Source organism: Xyrauchen texanus, chromosome 19 (genome assembly GCF_025860055.1).
Source record: "Xyrauchen texanus isolate HMW12.3.18 chromosome 19, RBS_HiC_50CHRs, whole genome shotgun sequence".
Lineage (NCBI taxonomy): Eukaryota > Metazoa > Chordata > Actinopteri > Cypriniformes > Catostomidae > Xyrauchen > Xyrauchen texanus.
In genome coordinates, this window is record NC_068294.1 from 7,655,857 (window position 1) to 7,675,621 (window position 19,765).

The 19,765-nt window shown below is 38.9% G+C and overlaps 1 protein-coding gene across 2 annotated transcripts; it reads right to left on the reverse strand.

Moving 5' to 3' along the window:
* Positions 1-1,581: 1,581 nt before the first annotated feature.
* LOC127659446 (ubiquitin-conjugating enzyme E2 D2) lies at positions 1,582-18,318 on the reverse strand. 2 transcript variants are annotated; one of them, XM_052149270.1, is made up of 7 exons: positions 18,054-18,318; positions 16,771-16,834; positions 12,211-12,242; positions 11,398-11,475; positions 9,686-9,791; positions 5,406-5,499; positions 1,582-2,636 (listed from the first exon to the last, which is right to left on the reverse strand). In XM_052149270.1, the coding sequence occupies exons 1-7, from the start codon at positions 18,075-18,077 to the stop codon at positions 2,591-2,593; spliced, it is 444 nt and encodes a 147-aa protein (XP_052005230.1). In that variant the 5' UTR covers positions 18,078-18,318; the 3' UTR covers positions 1,582-2,590. The 2 variants fall into 2 exon arrangements, with proteins under 2 accessions (XP_052005230.1, XP_052005231.1); XM_052149271.1 differs by lacking the exon at positions 18,054-18,318 and adding an exon at positions 16,938-17,910.
* Between the last annotated feature and the right edge of the window lie 1,447 nt (positions 18,319-19,765).

The window sequence follows — 19,765 nt, forward strand, 5'->3', positions numbered from 1 at the left end:
AGGTTCCTATGTACCCAAGGTTCCTACAAACCCCTTCAGGAATCAGGTAGTGAACCTGCGAGCCCGGCCCAGGAGGAGGCAGACCCAGCCTTAGTGTTGCTGTGTCCAGTGAGTGCTTTACGCACCTATTTGGATAGCACGCAGAGCTTCAGACGCTCCGAGCAGCTCTTTGACTGCTTTGCTGGACAGCGGAAAGGCATCGCTGTCTCCAAACAGAGGCTTGCCCACTGGATCGTGGATGCCATTGCATTGGCCTACCAGACCCAGGCCCCGGAGGTTTACGACATTAACAAAGACGTTTTAGTTTGTGCTAACTAATGTAGTAAAAAATTAAACAATTGTAAAGCTTTACCAAAACCAGGGCTGGATCAGTGCCTCTTTGCTTGACATCATGGGAAAATCAGAAGAAATCAGCCAAATACTTAGAGAAAAAAAACAAACATTTGTGGATCTCCACAAGTCTGGTTCATCCTTGGGAGCAATTTCCAAACACTTGAAGGTACCACATTCAGCTGTACAAACAATAGTATTCAAGTATAAACACCTTTGGGACAACACAGACATTATACTAGATAGATGCATTCGGTCTGCTAGAGATGAACACAGTTTGGTGCGCAGTGCAAATCAATCCCAGAACAGCAGCAAAAGGGCCTCATGAAGATGCTGGAGGAAATAGTTAGACAAGTATCTACATCCACATTAAAACGAGTCCTATATCGAAATAACCTGAAAGGCAGCTCAGCAAGGAAGACATTGCTCCAAAACTGCCATAATAAAGCCAGACTACAGTTTGCAAGTGCACATGGGGACAAAGATCTTACTTTTTAGAAAATGTCCTCTATTCTAATGAATCAAAAAGTGAACTGTTTGACATAAAATGACCATCGTTATGCTTGGAGGAAAAAGGGTGAGGCTTGCAAGCCGAAGAACACCATCCCAACCGTGAAGCATGGGGGGGGGGGGTGGCAGCATCATGTTGTGGGGGTGCTTTGCTGCAGAAGGGACTGTGCACTTCACAAAATAGATGGCAACAAGAAGAAACAGTTTGGATATATTGAAGCAACATCTCAAGAAATCAGCCAGGAAGCTAATGCTCGATCGCAAATGGGATTTAAAAATGTACAATGACCAAGCACCCCCAAGCACTTATTGTGAGAAGCTTGTGGAAGGCTACCCATAACGTGTGACCCAAGTTAAACAACTTAAAAGGCAATGCTACCAAATACTGACAAAGTCTTCTAACCTACTGGAAATGTGAGGAAAGAAAAGCTGAATGAAATTATTCTGACATTTCACATTCTTAAAATAAAGCAGTGGTCCTAAACGGCCTAAGACAGGGAATGTTTTCTACAATTAAATGTCAGGAATTGTGAAAAAACATTTTAAATATAGAGTATATATATAGAGAGAGTTTAAATATATTTGGCTAAGGTGTATATAAACGTCTGACTTCAACTGTATATATTTCTTGATCCAAAAGAGCTTTTGGCTTTGAGACTAAAACCATGGCACACATGACAACGTTTACATTCAACATCAGATCCATTAAAAAAAAAAACAGCACAGACACCCAAGTGTTTCAGACTTTAGTAATCATTTTATTACACAGTTTTAATCAACACACAAAGCTCAACGAGCCTGTCGGGAAATTAAATATACAGAAGTTTGTCTGTGAGGAGACTCTCACCCAGGGACCCAATCGAGTCTGGCTGAACCATGTTAGCATCTAATTCAACAAGAGCAGTAAAAGAAAAAAAGAAAAAGAAAAAAAGCAACCTAAGAGTTACGAGGTTGGGTTGGGGGAGAAAAAATATGTATGTTATAGAGACTGCTTTAAATAACTGGTCTGAAACCCTCCATAATGGTGAACGTTTGTGAAGTTGGTCATGGCTAAGGAAAGGGGTAGAGACAGTCTTTGCATTGGCAAATGGAAACAAAATATATATATTCATAGTTTTCAAGTCCTTTAGAATACTCCAGAGTAGAGGACAGGAGGTCCATTTTCCTTGAATTACCTGCTATGATTTTAAAAGAATTCCTTAGATAGATTTTATACAAAAAGAGAGCCAGCATACCCCTCCATTCTCTGCAAACAAAAACAAAAAATATTTCCTGATCCAACGTCCAGGAAATGGAAATGAAAATGTAAACTGTAAAGGTACATATCCCATCTCCAGACTATCACAAAACACAAGGAGAAGGAATAATTAGGATAATGTAGCCCACCTTCCCAGTTCTTAAAAACAACAAGGAATGATTTTTAGAGTCAAACATTTTCAACAGAAAAATTGATACGGACTGATCCTAAGCAGTGGGTGCGTTGCTATAGCAACGGAGGTGGTGAAGCAGGAGATGGAGTTCAGGAGGGGCTACGGTTGTAGTCGGAGTATGTACACCATGGCTGCCTGGGGGATAAGAGTGAGGAAGAGGTGCTCTTTTGAGGGTAGGCGTGGCTTAAAGAAAGCACTCCAATGGAAACCAACAAGATCTGTTTTTTTTTTTGTGTTTTTTATCTTTTGAACTTTCAAAGCTCCCCTAACCTTAATATGGAGAGGTGTAATTTTCTCCCACCATGATTCTAACTCCTAAACTACATTGCATACTTTTGTGTCCATTCCCGAGCTATTCTGTTGTACCTGTGAATGAGAAAAAAAAAAAAAAAACAACAGTCACAATCCAGGAAGGAATTTACAGGCACTATTAAAAAGTAAACAGGAAATCTTCTGTCCTGAACTGCATTAGTTGCTACCAACATTAACATTTCGTGGCAAGTCAATACGAGTCCTCTATGTGCCTTGAAGAAAAAGAAAACCACTGTCAAAGTTCAACATTACCCATCCCACACAGAAATCTGATAAATGGAAATATGTGAAACACATTTATATATATATACACATGGGTCATATTTTTTCACTGATAAAAAAAAAAGTTGCTCGTACATAAATCGATCAGCCACAACATTAAAACGACCTGCCTAATATTGTGTCAGCCCCCCTCATGCCACCAAAACAGCACCAACCCGAATCTCATCAGCATTCTGAGATTATATTCTTCTCACCACAATTGTACAGAGTGATTATCTGAGTTACTGTATCAGTTCAAACCAGTCTGGCCATTCTTTGCTGACCGCTCTCATCAATGAGGCATTTCCATCCACAGAACTGCCCCTCACTGGATGTTTTTTGTTTTTGGCACCATTCGGAGTAAATTCTAGAGACTGTTGTGTGTGAAAATCCCAGAAGATCAGCAGTTACAGAAATACTCAAACCAGCCCATCTGCATCTTGGTGATGAGAGATCAGAGAATGGACAGACTGGTTTTAACTCAAAGTCTACAGTAACTCAGATAACCACCCTGTACAATTGTCGTGAGAAGAATATAATCTCAGATGTGGGTCGGCGCTGTTTTGGTGGCACACGGGGGACCTACACAATATTAGGCAAGTGGTTTTAATGTTGTGGCTGATTGGTGTATACATGCAGCATACATTTCAAAATACTAAATTTTCCCAAATACGTTAACTAGAATTTGTCTATTAGGGCTGCAACAAACGATTATTTTGATAATCGATAAAAGATTATTTGAACAATTATTTGACTATTCATCGTTGCAATAATCGTTGAATCATTAGCTCCTTAACTGATTATTCAGCTTCTGCCTCGGCTTAAAAGGTTGTATTAAACGTGCTTGCTAACAATAAAGACAAAATAAACCTCTAAATGACATTCACTGTATTTACTTATTTTATATTTTTGCATTAGAATTCCCTCATACTTTGGGATCTACATCACTTGAAGCGGTTTGGTAAGTTTAGAGTGCATCTGGACTGAGATGTGTAATTCTTCCTTTCCTCAGTCAGACATGAACTGCAGTGCTGCTCTCATGCGTCATCATTAGCGTTGAATGTAATCTCATGTTATTTTAGATCAAACGAATATTCAGCAACTAAAGTTTGTCAACAATTGTCGATAGGGCTGAAACAATTAGTTGATGTTATTGTCTATGCACATTTATGATCTATAATTGTATTTCTATGTTCATATATTTCAGTATGAGTTGTTTTTATACATTTTGAAAAACTTAGCCCAGCCTTATTTCCTCCTTGCTCAGTGTCACATGCAAGTCATACACATTTTACAATAAGGGGTGCACCAAACAGAGGAACATATTAATGATTCTGGTTTTTTATTTATTCTACATACATCATTTATGAAATGTGTAACCCAAGAAATATACTAGAAGTAATTCAACTTTTTAAAGTCAGTAACTGTAATCTGATTAAAATCAATTCAAATGTAATATTACCCTACTTTTCTGATGAAAACAGATTACTGTAACCAATTACTTTGTAATCAATCACACGTATAATAGATTAACACGGTTCATTGCTTATTTGAGGTGTCACAAATTTCCAAAATAAAAAGAATTAAGAAATATGCCACAGACGTGCTCAAAAGGTTTCCTGATATTTGCCTCCTCAGCTATAAGAAAACACTGTTTGCTCTTTATGAGCTGCTGCTACTGACACCATATTATTATGCTGACATTACAACCAGCCAAACACTTTTGTCTCTACTTTACAGTTTGTCATCTACTACGATAAAGTCCAACTTAAGTAAATGAATCAAAACAGGTTTTCAGGGTGTGTTTACAAATATGACATCCCCAGGGAAGAGTAAAGATGACAATGTCTAAAAAGGAAATCAAGCAATGTATGCTATAATGCAAGTATATGCATGAAAAACATCTAGACCCATTTCACAGAATCACCATTTTTGACTGGAATGAAAATTAGTCTGCAAAGGATAGACTTAAATACACTGTATAAAGCTCCTAGATCACATCTAATTTTCCACAACTTGTGCCGTCTGGAGTTTTCTGTCTACTGAAATTTCTTGGAAAGATATTTTTCAATGTTTCATCAGCAGAAAAATACCAAAACACTTTAAACAATTGTACAACCTTTTGAAGAGACTGCATGTATATGCCACACATCACTGCACATTATGTACACTGTGCTTAATTCAATTCAGTGCAATTGCCTCTAACGGTTTTTATATTGTGTAACGTGTACTGTAACATGCAAACAATGTAAACATCTGTGTATTGTTATTCTGTATATTACTAATTGTAATTCTGTATAATGTTATTCTGATGAGTGTACATGTACTTACTGTATTTGCAATGTCTGGACCACGCACATAAGCTTTTCACACAACATTTCACTTGTGTAATGGCGTAGGGACAATAAGCTGAGTTTATGTCTATCCCTCACAGCCTCATTGTCATTCCCGCCAAAGATTAAAGATGGCACTAATGTGAATAAGGGGGAATTGTGGAGGCAAACGCCTTGTCCCTGTAAACACAGTCTGTTGTATAGCTTTAGTGCACTAGAGAACACTCACTTTTCCCTGTCAGTCTTGTAAATGCGGGCGATCTCAGGTACTAAGGGGTCGTCCGGATTGGGGTCGCACAGCAGGGAGCAGATGGACAGGAGAACTGAGGGGCGAGAGACAAAACATAAAAAAAATTATGTGAGAGGTACTTTTAAGAGCTCTTTTTAAAAAGATAATATCGTCAGGTCATCATCTCAGAGCAAAAAATACTTTCAATTAAGTGGTTTAGCAATTAGCAAAACCATTTCCCCCCCACCCCTTTCTCCCAATTTAGAATTCCCAATTCCAATGCGCTCTTGGTGGCGTAGTGACTCGCCTCAATCCGGGTGGAGGAGGATGAATGCCTCCACTTCTGAGACGTCAATCCGCATATCTCATCACATGGCTTGTTGAGCCCATTACCGTGGAGACATAGCGCATGTGGAGGCGTCACGCTATTCACCGTGGCATTCACGCACAACTCACCATGCGCCCCACCGAGAAACACACATTATAGTGACCTCAAGGAAGTTAACCCAATGTGACTCTACCCACCCTAGCAACCGGGCCAATTGGTTGCTTAGGAAGCCTGACAGGAGTCACTCAGCACGCCCTGGATTTGAACTAGAGACTTGTGTGGTAGTCAGTGTCTTTACTCGCTGAACTACCCAGGCCCATGCTAATTGCTAAACATTAAATGAATAATATTTTTGAAAAACATGCTGTACAATCACATGATGAAGACTCTGGACACACATTCATGGACGCTGTCATGTTGAGGTAATATGGCCAGTTAAATATTATACGCTTTCCCAATAATCACTTGTAACTGGATGCTTTCGCTCATTTAATAAATGAATCATTACTGACTGCGTATAGCCCATTTCTACAATGGCATCAATAACGGCTACATTTTTTTACTGTCAACACGCAGTAAAAGGATGTCGGTGCTGAAATTCTTCGCCACTACACTACTCAATCATGGCGAGTGAAATCTTAAGATTGCAAGCCAGTGGATAACAGACATTCACGTCGTCAAGGATTGCCATTGAGTGAAAGATCGATCCAAGGATTTAAGAATAAGATGAGATTTTCACCCAGCCCATTTAAAGAAGCTTTAATGAACATTAGCTAAAATTAGTTTGAGAATTTTACCCAAGAACATGGAAACGTCCCAACTTGTAACAAAACCTTCAAACATACTACATAACACATTTTCTAGATTAGCCTCAACCTTAATGCATTTGAATTAAGCTGCAGTGAATTCAGGATCTTACATTTTCAAAGAAATTACCTTCCGCAAGACTTTTCTCTGTCTTTATTGCGCTCATGTCAGGGATGCAGATTGAGGTTTGTAACATGTCTGTCTACTTGATAAACTTAAGACTTTTCTTATGCAGACATCAATGCATGTAACGCTCCTGAGAAACAGCACGGCCATTTCACTCTGCTCAGGTATCAAGCATATCATTCAAAAGACAAATGCAATTGATGAGTTTTACATTTACTCTTTCTTGTGGTCGCTCTATGGTGGTTCTACCTCTCTGTGGGGCACGTGGCAAGTTGTGCATTGATGTAGCGTGAGCCTTCACAAGCGCAAAGTCTCCATGTTAATGTTCTCAGCAAGCCAGTTTATAAGATGCACGGACTCAGACAACTAAGATTCGTCCTCCGCACCCGGACTGAGGCGAGTAACTGTGCCACAACAAGGAATAGACAGCACTGGAAATTGGGCATGCCAAAATTGGGGAGCAAAAGGGGCTAAAAAAACTAAATTAGGCCATATGACTCGTGCATCATACACTGCCTGACCAAATTTTTTTTTTTTTATTGGACCGCCTTTAGCTTTATGGCGACACTGCGACCACTCTGTAAAGCCTTCTCCAGCACATCTCAAACCCTTTCAATGGGGTTAAGGTCAAGACTCTGTGGTGGCCAATTCATGTGTGAAAATTATTCCTCATGCTCCCTGATCCACTCTTTCACAATTCGAGCCCAATGAATATTGGCATTGTCATCCTGGAATATGCCCGTGAGTCAGGGGAGAAAAGAAATCCATTGAAGGGATAATCTGGTCATTCAGTACATTCAGGTAGTCAGCTGACTTGCCACATACCATTTCTGAGCCTAGACCTGACCAATTAAAGCAACCCCGGATCATAACACTGCCTCCAGAGGCTTGTACAGTGGGTACTATGATGGGTGTATCACTTCATGCTCTTCCCTTCTTACCCTGATGTGCCCATCAGTTGGAATAGGGTAAATCTGGACTCAGACCATATGACTTTTTCCATTGCTCCAAAGTCCAATCTTTATGCCCCCTAGCAAATTGAAGTAGTTTAGCCTCACTAACAAGTGGCTTTCTTGTGGCAACACAGCTGTTTAGTCCCAATCCTGTAAGTTCTTGTCGCATTGTGTGTATGGAAAGGCTCTGACTTTCACTATTAAACATAGCGTGAGTTCTACTGTCAATTCTTTACGATGCGACTACGAGTTTGTGATCTCCGATTATAATCATTCAAGATTTTTTTCTTCAACCACATTTTTTCTGTGAAGCTGACGGTTCACCATTATCCTTTCAGGTTTTAATAATAGCTTAAAATGACCTTAGAGTCATTTTATTTGGGTTATTCATGTTCACCTTGTCATGCGTGCGTTTATATTTTACTGGGAGCTTTAGACACATGAAGCGCTCAAAATCACATTCACTATATTTATTAAACAAACACCAATAGAAAATATAAACCTATCTAACAGAACATGTCACCACAGGGCTCCAAACTAACAAATGAGAGTGGTGGCACTCATGCCCCAAAGTTCTACAGATGGTGGCACCAGCACCCGATTTGGTTGCAACAGTGGAATAAAGAAATATTTGTCCTTAATTTAAAAATAAACAATTACAACATGGTTCTCAGCAGGAAACCGATGGAGTGCGTACTCCAGGTAGGGAAGGAGATATTGCCCCAAGTGAAGGAGTTCAAGTACCTCGGGGTCTTGTTCACGAGTGAGGGGACAATGGAGCGGGAGGTTGGCCGGAGAATCGGGGGCGGTATTGCACTCGTTCTATCGCACCGTTGTCACGAAAAGAGAGCGGAGCCAAAAGGCAAAGCTCTCGATCTACCGGTCAATTTTTGTTCCTACCCTCACCTATGGTCATGAAGGTTGGGTCATGACCGAAAGAACTAGGTCACAAGTACAAGCGGCCGAAATGGGCTTCCTCAGAAGGGTGGAGGGCTTCTCCCTTAGAGATAGGGTGAGGAGCTCAGTCATCCGTGAGGAGCTCAGAGTAGAGCCGCTGCTCCTTTGCGTCGAAAGGAGTCAGTTGAGGTGGTTTGGGCATCTGGTAAGGATGGCCCCTGGCCGCCTCTCTAGGGAGGTGTTTCAGGCACATCCAGCTGGGAGGAGGCCTCGGGGAAGACCCAGGATTAGGTGGAGAGATTACATCTCCACACTGGCCTGGGAACGCCTCGGGGTCCCCCAGTCAGAGCTGGTTAATGTGGCTCGGGATAGGGAAGTTTGGGGCCCCCTGCTGGAGCAGCTGCCCCCGCGACCCGACTTCGGATAAGCGGTTGAAGATGGATGGATGGACAATTACAACTAATAAAATGGTGAGTGAATTTGTAATTTAACGCCATGCCAGCTTCCATGACTATTTTCATGGCGAAAACAAATTAAAATTACATTTCTGGGTACAATATTAAAAACCTATATACGTTTTTATAATGTATTTTTGATATCAATTCCAAAAGCGATTCAAGGTTAATTAAAAAATCTCTTCAATAGCGTATGCTGGGTAAAATAATTTCCTAAAAGAAATAAAACAATTTTGGTGTAATCTACAAATGTATGTAATCCCTTTGTTTACTAAATTTTATTATGATGTGTAGTAATAGATAATAGTGGTTTTGTGTTTACGGCCCCGTGAGTCAAGAATTTTTGGTATCGGTGCATCTGCAGAATTCTGCAGAAGGGATTTAAAAACTTGGTCAAATTTATTAAATGGATATGAAATCATCATGAAATTACAAACAATGTTTAATAAACAACCATGCAATTTGAGGGGAATGGGTTGAACCTTTGTAAATTAAACAAGACGCAATCTGCTGAGTATTCAGCACCCTTCAGCATGCGCACATTCTGTCTGGGTATGCCGGTAACACAGGTTAGGGAAAATAAAAACACAGTCAATGTTGTTTCTAATGATGCCCAGTTAGCACTTGCTATTACTGAGATATAAACCAGCAAATGCAGTGTCAGGATGCAGAATGTTTGAAATTTGATCATAAGGAAACTTGGCTGTGTTTTACCTTTGGAAATGGTAAGTGCTGGTGACCACTGTGACCTCAGAATATCCAAACAGATGCTTCCATTGCTGTTGATATTTGGGTGATAGATTCTTGTGGTAAATGCAACCTGAAATAGTAAGAATAAAATATGCATGCAAAAGCAAGAGTTATTTTAAGGCTAAAGAGGAAAACTACAGGTTTTCTACATTACTGAAGATTGTTATCCACACAATGTTCCTTAGAAAATTATTTTAGAAGATACTCTGCATTCTGTAACAATAAAACACATGATCAGGGCTTAAAGTGAAAAAAATTGCTGAGCCTGAACTTTTTTTTTTGGGGGGGGGGGGGTTGTTTTGCAGAGATGGACTTATCTTCAAATGGAACCATTTATTTTTAAGTATTACGGCTGTATCTTAATGTCATCTTTTTATTAATGAAGGCCAGTATCACTGATATTTTATTTAGTATACTAAATTTTAGGGTTATAAAATAGTCCGCAATGCATAAATTATAAATTAAATTCGATTAAATGTGTGTGTTATTGTTCGTTCAAGCGCGAAAGAGAATTCGATACTAGTTCGCGACTTTTTGTGCCTCGTGTGTGTGTGTGTGTGTGTGTGTGTGTGTGTGTGTGTGTGTGAGGAGGACATTTACTGAAGTGCGTTCTCTTTTGTCTTGTCGCACATTAACGGTTTAAAGCATTTGGTGGACAAACTAATAATAACAGCTAAAGAATGACAAAGAACGGATGCAGCGTTAATTGTGTTAAATATTTTAAAACATTAAAGCTGGACAAAAAAAAAAAGAAATCGCATACGTTAACGTTGACAGCACTAAAGGTGCGTACACACTGCAACGTTACTTGTCATACATTGCTGACAGAAAATAAAGCGGTTTAAAGTGGACTCGTTTTCATGGTAGGCCTACACATAATGTTTTTTAGTAAGCTACACAGAATGTTCTACATTAAATATTTAACTAACAGTCTGAAGTTACCTAGCAGCAGTGTATGTTAATGTTAGCTCAGTCAACGTAAGGCTAACATCAAAAGGTGTAGACAGAAAATATGATTATGCTGACCTGAGCTAATTTACTGAAATCAACCAACTCACATCTCCTTTCTTTTCATCCATGATGACATTAAGTCACCTAATGTTGTTTCTGGAGTTCTGCGCTCCATGCTTTCACCGACGACGCTAACGTGAGGTATGGATCTCAATCACACTGTTGCCAGGACCCGCCCTGCTCTGCTTCTGATAGGCTTGTGACGTTAGTTAGAGCTGCGCTCCTCTTATATGATTGGTAGGTGAAATCAATTGACTCGAAAATATTAAACCGCATTCAAGTTCCCAGTTTCAAATGCAGCCGCGCGTATGCGCGCCATAATGGAAGCGGCGCACTCGTTTTTCCAAGCCGTCCGCGCCGAAAGTGCGTCCGACTGTAATTTGCAGCCTGATTAATAAATTTTGCCTGCGCCGGAGGCCGGACCTGCCCTCAAGCCGGAAATCCGGCCCCCGGCCGGAATACTTTAAGCCCTGCATGATGTATGATACACACCCTTGAAACAAATGGATTCATTTGAATATAGGCTGAAAGGAAAAACATTTCCTTATGTTACGACAAGTGCATGTCAGTAAAACGAGAGGAATTTAAACCGAAAACTTTTACCAGCACCTAATCATAACCAAAGCACCTGAGAATATTGTCAAACAGGTACGGGCATTACTGACCTTTGGAGGTTTGAAAGGGTAATCTGTGGGAAAGTGTATGGTCAAGAAGAACACCCCACCCTGGTAAGGACTGTCATTCTGTTAGATAAACAAACAGTTTACAAAGCAAGTTGTAGTAATTTATAGGCAGACAAAATTCCAAAGCACAAGATCATTATTTCAGAAAGTCAACACCATATTTTGAATATATTCATGCAATATTTTCATCTACTTTACAAGGTTCTAAAACATTTTGCCCAATACATTTCCTTGGCCTTCCCAGTTGTTTGTGATCAAGTATAAAGATTTTAAGAAATTAGCTTATAGTGACTGCACTCAAAAAGACAACTTTAGACAATTAAATATATTCAAAAGTAATTTGCCATGATCTTTCAATACCTTTTTAATATTTTTAAATCTCCATTACTTTTTTTTTTTTTTTTAATTATTTTAAAAAGGAATGTTCCAGGTTCAATACAAGCTCAATTGATTGCATTTGCTGTAAAATGTTGATTACCAAAAAAATTATTAACATCCCTTGTTTGTATATAAAAAAATTATGTGATGCTTACAATGGAAGTGAATGGGGCCAGTGCATAAACACAAGGTTTAATGGGTTAAAATGATTTTAGTTTGATAGAATCTGCTTTCTAACCCAATTAGTTCAAAATAATTTTCAATATTACAACTCAGTTACCATGACAGTGGGAAGTGAACCCTAACTATAAAATGTATTCAGAACAGCTAAAGATTTATGCAGAATCTAATCTGGTAAACCGTGAAATTCAGAGGGCATGTCACCTATTGGTGGCGAACCAAAAACGAAATACTTACTGGTCCCATTATTGTGGCCTGCCAGTGAAACACTGAAAAACAAGCAGAAAGGTCATGGAGAGAGTGATATGATCGGTCACAAATCTGTCTTCACGTAATAGTTCACCCAAAAATGAAAATGATCTCATGATTTACTCACCTTTAAGCCACCCCCAGATGTGTATGACTTTACTTCATCAGAACCAAAGATTTTTTATAAGCACATTTTAGCTCTTTTTATCCATAAAATGGAAGTAAACAGATGTCATTAGACTGCTGGCTGGTTTGATGGTCCAAAATTCAGATTTAGGCAGCATAAAAGTAATCCACATGACTCCAGTCGATCAGTTAATTTCTTCAGATGCAAATCGATAGGTTGGTGTAAGAAACAAATTGATTAAAACGTTTTTAACTTTAAATCACTGTTTCCAGCCAGCGCTGTATCTGTTTGAAATGACCTAACTCTCGCGTGACAATTATTCCTCTGTTGTATACAAAGTGTGTGCTTCAGACTTATCGCATGAATGCATCATTGTGCTTATGTCACTGATGCGTCGACTGCTGGCAGAAAGCAATAAAAAAAAAATATTTTAAATTACCTATTTGTTTCTACATTAAAGACATTAATTGATCAACTAGTTGTGTGGATTACTTTTATACTGCCTAAATATGACTTTTGGACTGTCGAACAGCCAGCAGCCTCATGGCACCCATTATCTTTTATTATATGGATAAAAAGAAATGAAATGTGCTTATAAACATCTTCACTTCGGTTCTGCTGAAGAGGGAAAGTCATTCACATCTGGGATGGCTTAAAGGTGAGACAATCATGAGAGGATTTGCATTTTAGGGTAAAACTAACCATTTAATTTCATAAAAAAAAAATAAATAAATAAATAAAAAAAAAGTCCACAGAGTAAAATATGATGAAGCAAATTTGAGTGCATTATTTTGGTGTAATTATGTTTTCCGATCTCAGTCAAGTCTCTCAGGCACCAAGTGGGTCAGATGTCTTTCACGTATCATTGATGATTTAATAAAGTGGTTGCTGCTTTGAGGAAAGCTAAATAGCTGCTATTTTTTTTCAATTAGTCCAAATAATCCATCATCCTGCAGCAGAATTGCGCTTCAACAGTGGGGTTTCCCTTTAACATAAAACTACAGATTCCCCCAATGTGCGAGTGCATATATGCGAAAGTAAGGGAAAGCAGTCAAGGTTTTAAATTAGTGTGCATAATTCATAGTGTAGAATTGTCAAATTAAGCCGCATTCTCCGGGAGATACCCGGGTGTGTACCCTTTCTCTTAATTCCTTATACGGCATAAGGCAAACATTCTCGTTTACATGATGTTTCAGAACGGCACTTTCTGCAAAAACCTTGGAATTTTTCTTATGAATGTTTTCTTAAGTGCATGTGAACGTGATCAATGTCTTATTTTACCAAATGGGTGATTCTCATAAAACATGTTAAGACAATTTTCTGGTCCCACTTTCCTCAATTTTAAAAATAAAAAACAAACAGTTGAAGTCAGATGTTTACATACACCTTAGCCAAATACATTTTAACTCATTTTCACAATTCCTGACATTTAATCTTAGAGAAATTTCCCTGTTTTACGTCAGTCACGATCAATACTTTATTTTAAGTGAAATGTCAGAATAATAGAAGAATTATTTATTTCAACTTTTATTTCTTTCATCACATACCCAGTGGGTCAGAAGTTTACATACACTTTGTTAGTATTTGATACCATTGCCTTTAAATTGGGTAGCCTTCCACAAGCTTCTCACAATAAGTTGCTGGAAATTTGGCCCATTCCTCCAGACAGAACTGGTGTAATGAGTTATATAGGCCTGTTTTGAATATACAAAATGAGTCCTATTTTTTAGAGCCATTAAGATTTTTCACTTTTGCAGTTATGCACATTTTACCCCCTAACTCTCAAAACAGCAATGTAAAAAAAGATGATCTTTATTATAGTCGCATTATCGCAACGTGCACTATGTGACATTTCTTAAATTGTAAAGGATTCATACATCATGTTACTACCACCTCTAAACTTTTGCTGATTTCAATAATAATAAACTTTGAACAACAGCATATTTTGTAGTGTTATATACAGTAACAAAATGACTATGGTAATAAGAATCATCATTGAAAAAAAAATGGGGAAAATGTCTGGGTGCGTTACGGTGATAAGAATTGTGGGGGGTTCAAATGTGCTTTAAAAGAATAGTTCACCCCAAATATTATAATCCTGTCATCATGTACTCGCACTCCAAAGGTTTAATCCATGTCTTCTGTAATGATCCAATCTGTTTTGGGATAGAACAGACCAAAATATAACTAATTTTTTACTGTCTTGACATCTGCAGTCTCTAGGAACGATCATGATTTCAAGCTTGATTAAATTTCCTAGCGCCATCTAGCGTTCTGTGCAAGAGTCTAGCACTACGAAGTGTAATCGAGTTTGAAATAATGCCTAAAGACTACAATATCAAGATGTACAGAGAAAAGGGTGTTATATTTTGGTCTGTTCTCACCCAAAACTGATTGAATCGCTTCAGAAGACATGGATTAAACCACTGGAGTGGTATGGATTACTTTTATACTGATTTATCTCTTTTTTTGGAGCTTGAAAATTTGGTCACAATTCCCTGGCATTGTATGGACAAATAGACATATCTCCATTAAAATATATGAATTTGTGTTCCGCAGGAAAAAGGCAATCGAGTTTGAGACGACAGTGTAAATGAGAAAATTATAATTTTTGGGTGAAGTATTCCTGTGAAACTGTCTACTTCAGAGGCAAGCGGCACAAGCAAATAGATTCCATTATAATCAATGAAGCAGTCTACACTGGAAGAGTCAGCTGTGGTGCATCGCACAGACGGTAAACGGATGTCCAGTTAAATTTTGCACTGCATGCGCAACTCCAGCCAACAAGACAAATGAATTAGAATGTTGGCTTTGACACATCCAGTGTAGACGGTCTCAAACCGTTATGGCAAATCAACGGACACACCCAGTGTAGACAGTGTGTCAGTGTCCAGAAAATAATGTCGCAATGCAACAAATCACAATGGTCCTAAAAGTAGGCTTCATATTCCTCATTAAAAAAAAAAAAATTTCTGATTTTTTGAGACATATCCAGCTGCAGACCCGCAGCACCACCAGTTTCAGAACCCCAGTTTCAGAAACCCCAGCGCCAGAACCTGAATTGGGGGGCGGAGTTATTGACAATGAGACAAGCATGGCGGAGAGCATGGTGAGTTGTGTAACGTTTTTGACATGTTGTGAAAAATTATCGCATATATTAAGTTCAGCGTTTATCTGCTAAATATTTAATTTGTGCATAACTTTATCATCTTAATGAAGCTTGAATATGTTGTCATACTTTACTGTATTAAAATTTTTTTTTACAGATGGTTCGATACATTTTTGCATGTTGTAAATGAGCCTTGCGGTGACGTTTTGAAGACATCTTGTGAAGGTGTTAAAGTGTTTGTTCCACGTTCCTCTGTTATATGCATTTTTTTTTACGTTGAGATTATTGTGTGGTGCTTTCATCTCTTGTAGAGACATTTCGAATGAATGAAGACCACAAGGAAAAGGCCCGCAACAATCTCCTGGAACAGTCAGAAGCTTCCAGAGAGCCCTTTCTATTTCATTTTGTGTTCAGGGATGACATGGAGTTATTTTAGCAAGAATGTAAGGACAAAATGGGCCTGAGAGTGAATTCCTCATTTGATACATTTTAAGTTTAATTTATACAGGATTGTCATGATAAAATGGGCCTAGGGGTGAATTGGTCATTTGTTGTATATATTTTTATTGTTTCTTTTAAAATTATGCTGAATTTTCTCTCTTTTTTTTAGTTTTTTGACATGTTTTATTTTACATAAAGAAAAATAAAATCATGATCAGGAAGTAACTCTCATAATACAATGAAACGGATAACTATATACAATTATATTACACAAGATCAATGTTTTAAAATGCTTATTGTACTGTACCTTAAAGAATCATTATAACATACGTATAAAGTATGATGTTTCGTTTGTAATAAAAGCAAAGTACTCTCCAAAACGTTAGGTGGCGCTACTCTGTTTCGATTGTAAGCTCCGCCCCTCACTTCAGGTTCTGGCGCTGGGGTTCTGAAACTGGTGGTGTAGCCTACTCTCCAAAACGTTAGGTGGCGCTACTCGGTTTAGAACGTAAGCTCCGCCCCTCACTTCAGGTTCTGGCGCTGGGGTTCTGAAACTGGTGGTGCTGCGGGTCTGCAGCTGGATACTATTGGATTTTTTTGTACAGATTTGGGGTCAAGTTAGACCAGGTCATTTTCTTGACAGGTCTCATGAGAATATGCCAACTGTGTTTTCTGTTTTGAAGTCAATATGATATATACGCAACCCATTTTCCTTATGTAATGTGAAGTATTTTCGAGTGACACTGGATTTTGATGAGTGGTTGACCTGTTAAAAAAAAACAAGGGGACTTGGTGACAGAAACCTGCTAAATTGTTTGAGGCGGATACGTTTCTTACATTTTGATGAAAGAGTAAAAAGTGAGTTACTTACTGTCATCCCCTACTGGACCTGCTGAACACTGAGCAGGTGGGTCACGGCCCAAATCATGCAGCTCCTGCATCGCACAAAAAACAATCAATGTCAAATGAGAAGAGCCAGCAGTTAAACCTTTGCATCACCTGTCATCACCAATGTAAGCCTCATTCCTGAACACACACCTGCAGCGCTCGCTTATCTGAATGAGCCGAGATGAGAACAATGCAGCACTAAAAATGAAACTGAGAATCTGACACCGAAACTTAATACTACAAATATCCACACATCAGACCAAATAATACTCAAATACACTAAACACACGCACTGGATATTTAGTGTAGCGCATAAATGCGGGCGATCTCAAATCAGACACACAACATGTCTGTTAGGGAGTTATTGCTGCTGGAATAACATGAAAGGTAATCACAGCTTATGTAACTGCGTTTTTTCCGGGTTAGCCTCGTATACCGAAACCATCACCTTCCATCATTTCAGATCTCATATAAAGACCTAAACCAGACCGACCTAACATGTGAACACGGACGCTTTTGACCACGTTCATAAGGCCAATTTGCTTGCGCCATGAGCTAACCTCATATAAACGTTCTTATGAAGTGTGTTAGTTTAGTTTATAACAAGACCGACGGACTCACTGATCATATATGTCGGTACTGGCGAGGACAGAGTGGTCAACCCGATGTACAAGTATAAAGACGTCAAAAGTATCCCAAAAATGGTTTCAAATACACCAATGCGACGACAGCCTGACGGGCCAGGTGCCTCTCCCGAACGGTTAGCAGCTCACAGCTAACGGCCTGTTCTCTGTGCCCAAACCAAACAAACAGATATAATGTAAAGAGTCAAATATCATAACACTAATATACAGTTAGCAAACCATTCTGTGTTCGATATACACGATCTTCGTTCAGTTTCCAAACGGGCCTTTAGTATTGGCAGTTAGGAGAAGTTAGCATGCTAACACGTTATCATGAGCCATTTCCAGTGTCTATTTATTTCCAAAAACCTCGTGACTTCACAGACTTCGAGTGATAATACGAGACAGCGAATAAACCTTCAATATCATCCACACGCCGCTCGACCGAGGGATGTTCGCTAAAATGCTAACTGTGAGCTCGGGCCGAACCGTCGTACCGGGGCGCTTTACTGCACTTGTCATCTCACCACCGGCACAGTTAACACGTTTAACCCCTCAATAACGTCCACTGAATCGCCTTTCAATCGTAAATGGGACAGGATGGTGTGTTGAGGGCCTGGCGCCGGTGACTTCCTTCTCTTACCTTGTGGATTCTTTTCAGAGCCATTGTTGTGCTGTTACTGCTGTCAAAAACACACAAAACCCGTCTTTCACGCGATTAAAACGGTGATTCTTCAGTTTATACGCGACCAAACCCCTGGAGTCGTAATAAGGGACGCCTTTGCGTAATAATTCAGTCGTGTGGTGTGTGTGTGACGGAGCCGGTCGGTGTAATTCGAAGGCGAAACTGAAAGGTGGTGCTGGTAGCAGTCCGGTCCTTCCTCCTGCAGCAGTAGCAGCGAGCAGCTACCGCATCACGCACACTGTGCCGCTCTAATCAGATCCTTCCGCCAATAGACGCGTTCGCTGGGAACGGAATGCGCGCCGACGCCAGTTGCTCGATTGTGCTATAGAGAATCGCGAAACTGATGCAATAGTGCTTTCAAAATGGCGGACCACGCTTGTTCACTTGAACGCTTATTGAGCCCAAATGACTCCAGTGAGCTAACGCTTCCATTTCGAGCAGACGAGGTTGAGGATCAGCTCGGAAATAGAAAGGAGAGATATTAGAATATATGTTGAAATGTTTATTGTAAGTGGTGCGCATACGCCTAGTTTTCACGTTCATACCAGGCATACTAACAGTTCGACATTCATAGAGATAACATAAATACTCACGATCACAGGAAGTTCCTACAGTGCGGAGGGATATTTTAGAAAATAATGTTTTTATCGCGGAACAATACGAGATTATCGTCCAATCGATAAGTGAATGAGTTTGAATGTACGGACCATGGATGTGAATGGTTGCATGGGAATTCACACTTTAGACTGTTTTTATTTTTAAAATTTAAATATGCCACGTTAATTTGTGTGTGCTTTAGATATCTATATGTTTACTTTTTACATTTAGCGTATATGCAGTAATATAAAAACACAAGTGTCATACTTTTCCTGAGCTGTCTGAATTTTTTATTATTCAATCCACAAATATATGGTTGTACATTAAGTAATTAATTCTGATTATTTATATACTCCAGTACCTGCCTTTGTTCTCATTTTGAATATTTGATTGTCCAAACAATAACAAATATTAGTGCTTTTGTCTGATCGCCACATAATCCTCATTCTAAAAATCCCAAAAGATCAAACTATTGGCCTATATTCCTAAAATACCTCGATTCATTATGATATCTTTATCTGGCAAGCATAGGTCCTCTACCCCATTTAGACAATCACATTTTATTGTGACAAACACAATCATATTTGACAATGTTTTTCATTCATTGTTAGGCCTAATGGTGTAATCATTCATTTGCTGACAATAGCATTTATAATAGTATTGCCACACCACTTGCTGGTAAATTGTACAATCAAATATAAAATATTACAGATTATGAATATAGAACAACAAACAGTGCAAAATGCAGTTTTGGCAACACACCAGACAGTCAGTTTAAAACAATACAGTTTAAATTAAGATTGTTTATTGAGCAGCCTACACCTAAATTACTGTGGCAGTACCATGATACATTAATGGCATCAGATGGTATGATGACTGATATATGGTATTTCATGATTACCATGGTATTTACAGAGTACTTCAAGGAAGTTGTTATTACCATAGCACCATGTCCAGAAATAGCACTTTTTAGGAGCCTACTTTTTTTGTTAGTGTAACAGCATTCTATTATGTGGTCTGAGAATACAGTTTAATACTTGAGAGTCAACAATGTGCTTTTAAGCATTACAAAT

Excerpts from the sequence above, each read along its gene's own strand:
- LOC127659446 (XM_052149270.1), bottom strand. The coding sequence starts at position 18,077 with ATGGCTCTGAAAAGAATCCACAAG. Across the intron at positions 16,835-18,053 it reads CTCTGAAAAGAATCCACAAG|GAGCTGCATGATTTGGGCCG; the intron begins GTAAGAGAAGGA and ends TGTGCGATGCAG. Across the intron at positions 9,792-11,397 it reads ACCCTTTCAAACCTCCAAAG|GTTGCATTTACCACAAGAAT; the intron begins GTCAGTAATGCC and ends TTACTATTTCAG.